This window comes from Artemia franciscana, chromosome 10 (assembly GCF_032884065.1).
Source record: "Artemia franciscana chromosome 10, ASM3288406v1, whole genome shotgun sequence".
Lineage (NCBI taxonomy): Eukaryota > Metazoa > Arthropoda > Branchiopoda > Anostraca > Artemiidae > Artemia > Artemia franciscana.
In genome coordinates, this window is record NC_088872.1 from 31,493,282 (window position 1) to 31,501,220 (window position 7,939).

Sequence of the window (7,939 nt, forward strand, 5' to 3'; positions counted from 1 at the left end):
TGTAGTCTAAGTGGCCCGTTCTTAACAGTAGTTTTTGAGCCTATTTTTACAACCTGAACGCTTGAAATCATTAAAAATGCAATTATTTGACTAACGTTTATGTCTGATTCACTCAAATCCTGTATAATTAAAGTCGAGGAGAATTTTATTTTCCTTTTTGACACCATGTTCCCCTTCGACGCCATGTTCCCCATTTAGCGTTTATAATTTTCAGAAATGGAAAATATTTCCTTCAATCTTTAACGTTCATGTTCTTTCAAAAACTCGTCATTTTGAGACAAGCTGTAACTTGTACCAAAAGTACAAGGTGTTTATATCATTACATTTATAAAATTTAGACCTATCCATTCTTCGAATCAGAACTAAGATATTAGTCTGACTTTCTCTATGAGATTTGTGTAAACTTGCTTAAGAGTAAGAATAATTTCTTCTTTTGCATGTTTCCAAAGGATTTCAGCCTATTTTCTAATCTGACAAAAATATGTTTCTACGAAGTTTTGGTGGTCGAGAATGCACACGATAACTTATTTGGCTGTTTAGTTCGCAAAGAAGTTGAGAAATATTCTGCATGTGTACCCAATTGACATTTCCATGGCCTTTGACTCCAATTACATTTGTAGACTATTCTTAATTTGGTGAAAACAGAGATCAACCCTTTCCTTTCTCCTCTATAATTAGTTCTACATTCTTAGGGAGTGGATAGAAAACCTCCTTTGCAACGGTAATACCGTTTGGTCAGGCCTAAAACAAGATTCAGTATTTGGCTCAGCCCTATTCAACAATGCTGTTCGAGCTGTTATAAAGCACACTTCTACCTACTTTATTGAGCTGCATGTGAACGCTAGCCGGCTTCGCTGTGTATTTGCTTTTATGGCTTTGCTACTACTTCTTTCTGATAATATCCAAGCATTTCAAAAGTCAGTTGACATAGGTTGCTCTGGCTTTGATGAATTCGGCCTTCAAGTTGCTTCCAGGAAACCTGAGTTTCCCATTTTTGATTTTTGTCAGCTCTCTCGTGAAACTACCAGTTTAGGCTCCGCAATCATTTCTGAATCATATTCTTCCCTGTCTTATCGAACCCTATATTGACGATAGCCACCTCTGCTGCGCGGATGACGTATTTTTACAATATTTGTCAAATACGCTAAATACCTAGGTTTTCTGTTTGGCTCGAATGTTAAGGTTATTAATAACTTGTAATATCAGCGCTGACGGAGAAATTGAGAAGATCTTATTGGCTGTGTTTGCTAGTGTAAAAGTAATTTCTTGAAATAACCCTGGGTAGGATCCAAGTTAATATTTGGACTCATGGTCGATATATTTCGAGTAGTATAGAGTTTTTGCTATCTTTTTATAGAATCGCCCAGTTGGTAGAAAGAATATGTAAATCCTGTGAAATACTGTGGGCTTTTCAATTAGTTGTGTAGTGTAACTATTTGGGTTCTGTTTATATCCTACCAAGTTTTCTTATTTTGCATGTGTTTTTGCTTTTTCTATTTTTCCTTTTTTTTTCTTCTCTTGGCTCATTTGATTTTTACAGAAGGTTGAAATAAATTATTATTATTATTGGTATTATTATCAGAAAATCTATGACTATAATTAAATATAGCTGACTGCTTTTTGCTCATTATCAGAAGAGATTAAACTCTGTGGAGTTCAAGAGCGTATAGTACCTTAAAATCATTTTCCGAGTCTTACCATTCCTGTCCTATTGACTCACCGTCTCAAAAACAAAGGGGTCCACTAGCGACTTCTCCCAGGGAACTAGTGGTCTTCGGGAGCTATTGAAAATTCGTGGTTTAACCATGAAATTTGATTGAATCTTGTGTAACTTTTGTCGATAAGCTTGTCAATCAACGCGGGTAGCACCACAGGGAACTCCTAAAGCTGCCGAATTAAGCTGTCAAGTTACTCAGATGATATTTTCTTTGAGCTGATTTCAAGCGTTTTCCTAGAAGGTATGTTAATTTTCTTAAAAAAGAAAATTCTGTTCTGTTTAATCGAAAAAAAACTGAGTTTACACTTTTTATGATGCAAGTTTCAGTAAAACTGAGTATCTCTATCACCAGCACAAAATGAGAGAAATTAAATGGTTTTCCTAAGATTTCCAGGAAATTGGGCGTTAGCTTTTAGCTTTCTGTCGTTTATCCAAATTTATTATCCAAGCTTATAGAAGTTTTGGCAAGACCGCCCAATCAATTCCAAATAGTTTGTCATATATACGCTTACAGCTCTACAAAATAAAAGTCGTTGCTGAATAAAGAGTATTACTGATTTTTCACCTTGAAGTTGTCTGAAAATGGGCGAATTGCTTCCTACTGACAGCGGAAATTTCCTTTTTAGAATGTACTTTTTTACGATATACCTGTACTAAAAAGTTAATCATTTGACCTATGAAGCTTGGCTTGTTGGAGGTCTCCAAGAAATCTGAGACGGATTCTACCAAGAAGATGGAAATATTTTGTTTGTAAGAAACTATTCTTGAAGCGTGATTCTTCAAAAGAAAATAAAGAAGTTTCTGCCAACAGAATTATTCTTGGGTTTTGTTGGACATTATTGGTTTTACTTGGGAGTTATTCCTGGGTTTTTGCGAAAATCATTTATTTTCCATAGCAGTAGTAGAAAATGATTGAATTCTTGTTGTTACAAAAATAAAATAAAATTTCCTTGGATACTGTGAATTTTGACTCGCAGAAATCTTCGCTGGTGGTCTGCTGTAATGTGTTACAGAAATCTAAGGCCAACTTCCTGATGATGATTAAACAAGACATTCTCCTGCTTGAGGACTTTTCTCCGAAGAAACAATCTTGACAAGAATATTTCTATATATGTTGTTTGTTTTCCTAGCTGGAAAATGTTTTTTTTTAGTGACAACAAATTTGTTGAAAATTATCAAAACAGGCCAGACTTATGTCTCTTTACTATATATATATATATATATATATATATATATATATATATATATATATATATATATATATATATATATATATATATATATATATATATATATATATATATATATATATATATATATATATATATATATTGTTTGGGATCGAATTATCTTTTCTCATACCATAAGATTGTTGGCCAGGCTTAAAACTTGTATATATGAAACCAGACTAGTATCTTTCTTTTCTAAATGTATCTATATAAATAGTATCAATGTATAAATGTATAAATAGTATCTTTCTTTCGAATATATATATATATATATATATATATATATATATATATATATATATATATATATATATATATATATATATATATATATATATATATATATATATATATATATATATATACAGGTTTGTTTGGGATCGAATTATCTTTTCTCATATTATAAGATTGTTGGCCAGGCTTAAAACTTGTATATATGAAACCAGACTAGTATCTTTCTTTTCGAAGACCACGCTGTTTTTCTATGACAAATGAACAAATTCATTGGGGATTTATCCCTATTGAACCTTTATTGGTTCAGACTAGTATCAATCGTCAAAATTCCTCCGGTGCCAGAAAAGATGAATTTAAATAACATACAATACTACCCAATTGGCTATGTTACGTGGATTTGGCTGTGGTTGTCCAAAACACGAAGCATTATGCAAAAAAAACTTTTACAAGTGAGATGAAAAATTAAGTATTACGTTTTGGGTGTTCAGACCAGAAAATAGAGCGAGCCCGTCAATTTTCGGAGGATGGTATGTAAATGCTAATTTAACAAAAAATAAACTCAGATTGCTTAACTTGTTAAGGTATCTGAAAAAAAAAATTCGTTGTGTTATTTTATAATTGAATGTGCCTGTGATCAAACTGTTGTTTTCATTCTATTTATTTTTAGGTATCATCAACTAAAGAAGTTCTTAATGAGTGGCAGAATCGCCCGCAGATGTTAGTTGCTCGATATATTAAGAAGCACTTGGAAGATGATAAAATTGCTGTGGAGTTATCTCCCCCCTCGCCAGCTACTGTCAAAAGCCCGAAAAAGATGCGCATCGTTCGGGAAGAGTCTCAAAGCTATGAGTAGACCATTTTTGGTTAAAACACTGCTATTCACAAAGTAACCAGTCGACACGAACCTTGAACTATGAGAATTTGCCCTCCAAATAGGAGGGGGAACAAGAAAATCTAATGGTATCGCTTTTAATGCCGCGGAAATTCTTGCTAAAAGATTTTCCGTTACTTTTCATTACATAAAAATTACTTTATGAAACCCCAATGATGTCAGCAGTTGAATAAAGGCCCGCTGTATGATGAGTCACTCCATGTAGTAGACTAGAATCCACCAGAGACCCAATTGATTTCGTAAGATAAGGAATGAATAATGATTTTTACTTAAACCCTACAACGGAGGTCAACACTGTGCACAAGCTTTGTTGATAGGGTCGCTAATACGCCCCTCCAGGGCAGAATTTACCAATAGACCCACTAGGCCCGGGCGTAGGGGTGCAATAAATTATTAATTAATTATTTTTTCCTTAGCAAAAACTGGAATGATGTGATTTATGGTCAAAGTGCTAGGTGCACTCTGCCACCGAGCTGCCTATTCACAGAAAAATGATCTTAAAACAGCACAGGAATTTCCTGGCCACTTATAAACTGTCAGATGTCTCTCAAGAACGGCAGTTAAGAGTTATCTATCACCTCTCTTTTTCATTACTTTTGACTTGTCAGTTGTGTTCTGTTCAGTATTTCCACTTTCCCTGAAAATCTTGCAAAGACAGAGCGGCTAAAAAGTTTGGGCCTTGAAGTGTCAAAGCTTTAAATTTGGCCTTGCCCCTCCCTCCTTTGTAGTTTTTTACAAAATATCTCCCTTTCTTCCAAAATGTCCAAAAGTAAAGTTGCATATATAAAATAAAGTTGCATAAAAAAAAAAATTAAGTTTTACCTGCATATAAATCTTTACATATAATCCAGTGATACAAATATCAGCAGAAATAAATAAATATTAATGATGATGAACAAAAAATATCAATTAATTAATCAAATAACCGAAAAAATCAGATGATCAAAGGAAATTTTGATATTAAGAGAATGATATGTGAATACCTGAAAATTAGTTCAAGGAGCGAGATGACAGTCCTTACTATGTCTCAATTTTCTTTTTTATGAGTGGATTCTGGTTGCATTCTTTTTTCATAACTCTGTCGCATTATCTTGTTTTGAATCTCTTTTATTGCTATTTTAGATTCGTAAGTTTTATTCTCTATTTGCGTTCCAATTGCTTCATTTCTTTTGTGCTGTTTTGATTTTTAATCGAATTGTGTATAGTCCTAAAGCAAATAAATTAAAACCTACTTTCCTACTTAATGTAAATTTTGTAGGTTTGTTTTATATTACATTTCCAGTTTTGTGCTAGTCAACTATAAGTCTTAACCCTTTTGCCACGTGTAGAGCCTTAAAACGACTAAAAAACTAGTAATTGGGGGAGGAGGGGGCTTGGTAATGGAGTAGACGACCGTAAGTTCTTTTATAATTGATGAGAAGCGACCAACGCCAGTAAAGTTTTGTTTTGCCGTTCTTTCACGTTTCAGAAGATACACGATGAGAGGCAGAGAGAAGGGGAGAGCTTTTCATCTTGTGTCTTCATTGATTCTATACTGAGCATTACTACTACAACTAACAACTCATTGCAGCACCAAGTTGTCTGAGGCCCACACAGCTACGTACGCTCCTTCTGTATTCCAATCTATTGAAACCCGCCTCAATTACATCCTCCCAGAAGTTTCAATTTATCTTAAATCTTTCCTTGTGGCATCCTCTCATCTCATTCGGTGACGACCTGATTTTTTTTTTTGGCCCTAGATGGTTGGCCAAGAAGGGCGATCTTTGGCAAGGTGTTTGACGCAAAACACCTTTTTTTAAATTCTAGAATGTGTGAAACAGATTTTATGGTTCTTTGTTGAGAATAAAATAGATGGCGATAAATAAACGGTGAAAATATTTAAAAAGGGGAAAACGGAAAAAAATAAGTTAAGATTTCCGACGCAGGGACCTTAGTAGTCAAGAAGCGTCGTTAATTCTTAAATAATAAATAATAAGTTAAGATTTATTGTATAATTTTAAATAAAACAAAAATGTGGTGGAAAAACGTGAATTATCGTTGAAGCAACTCAGAAAATCTCTTTAGAATAAATATTCTGGATAAAAAGTTTGGAAGAATAGAAAGATAAGTCTGCAAACCAAGATTAGAATATTGGAAGCTACAGTGACGACAGTGGTCAAATATGGCTCTGAAGCATGGGCACTCCGAAAAGCAGATGAAAATTTACTAGATGTTTTCCAGAGAAATTGCCTACGGATTGTTCTGGGTACCCGGCTGACTGACCGTATTTCAAACAGTAGGTTGTACGAAAAGTGTGGTTCAATCCCGCTTTCTGGGGCTATAATGAAAGAAAGGTTGAGATGGCTAGGCCACGTTCTACGGATGAAGGATTACAGATTACCGAAGATTGTCCTTTTTGACCAACTGTCTGGGGCTACACGGAAAGCAGGTCGTCCTTGTCTGGGTTGGGAGGATGTCATAAATAAAGATTTAAAGGAAATGGGAACTTCTTGGGAGGGTGTAAAGAGGGAGGCTTTAAATAGATTAGGTTGGAGGAGGAGCGTGCGTAGCTGTGTTGGCCTCAGGTGGCTTGGTGCTGCAGTGAGTTATTAATAGTAGTAGTAGTAGTAGATAATGTTGTAAAGTTGGATTTTTTTTTTTTAGTGATTCATTGAGAAAAGCCCATGGAAAAGAGTGTTATGTATTTGAACAATAAACGAAACTGTGTCTCATATTTTAATTTACCATAAAAAGTTCAATTGACTGTGTATTATAACTTTCACAAATATTTGTGAATGCTACACCAGATAGCACAAACTCCACTTTTAGCTCTATGCGAGGTTCAGTTATGAAAGGGCAACCTTTAAATGAAACGTTTACGCCATCTAAACATTGCAATAGAACTCAATTTGAAGAGAGACTTCCTCCTTTATTAGCTGTTGAAAATCAGTGTTTTCAAAAGTACTAATGTCTGAAAGATTGCATAGGAGCAGATGCCGTCTTTTGCATGCCCTTGACTGCCTCCGGAACTGGGGCTTGTTATGCAAATGGAATAGGGCTCGTGACACTTCTAAATAAAGAGCGAATTTATTATTTTTTTAATAAGTATTTTTCAAAGCATCCAACCATGGGAGAATGTGTGCAGTAGGCTCTCACTGTAATGTGTAAAGGATCTTGCCAATAAGAAGAGTTCAATTAAATAGAGAAACCATCTGATTGGTTTGATTATTATCGCTCATTGTAATGTGACCCTTGGGAAAGGGGTTCCAACTTTACTTGTCAATTTTGATTTTTCAACGTGATAACGGGGTTTGTTCCAGAAAACTAACAACAGCAAAACACACAAAGAAAATATTAGAAAAAGACATACAACGGAATAATTAACCTTCCGTAAGTTTTTGCTTGCTTGGAGTAACCTCTTAAACACAGCAATGAAATTTTAAAATGAAAAGAAGAGAGTGAGATGAGGTGATTTCATAGTAAAAAATTCTATAATGGAACCCCGCTATTACCGTTAAGAAAAACTAATTGTGGTTCCCGGCTAATAAGAATAATAACACGTGAAAAAATTATGCTATAACTGAGCTTTGTTTTTAAATCATACTCTTAAGATTTTGGACAAAAAAAATAAATTATATATGTTATCCTTAGCAATGCTAGATGGTTTTGAGGCAGTTAGCTTTTAGTTTTGAGAAACAAGGATGCATGTGGTCAAATTGTATTTGTTATCCTTAGCAATGTTACATGATCTTGAGGTGCTTAGCTTTCAGTTGTGAGAAACAAGGATGCATGTGGTCAAATTGTATCTGTTATCCTTAGCAATGTTAGATGATCTTGAGGTGCTTAACTTTCAGTTTGGAGAAACAAGGATGCATGTGGTCAAATTGT

General features: G+C 34.3%; 1 protein-coding gene across 1 annotated transcript in view; it reads left to right on the plus strand.

The window, feature by feature from the left end:
- Positions 1-6,785, plus strand: part of LOC136032073 (uridine phosphorylase 1-like) — a gene marked incomplete in the record, with an annotated part of 62,769 nt that extends 55,984 nt beyond the window's left edge. The window contains 1 exon segment of the mRNA XM_065712195.1: positions 3,848-6,785. Within this exon segment, the coding sequence (XP_065568267.1) occupies positions 3,848-4,033 (186 nt within the window).
- Between the last annotated feature and the right edge of the window lie 1,154 nt (positions 6,786-7,939).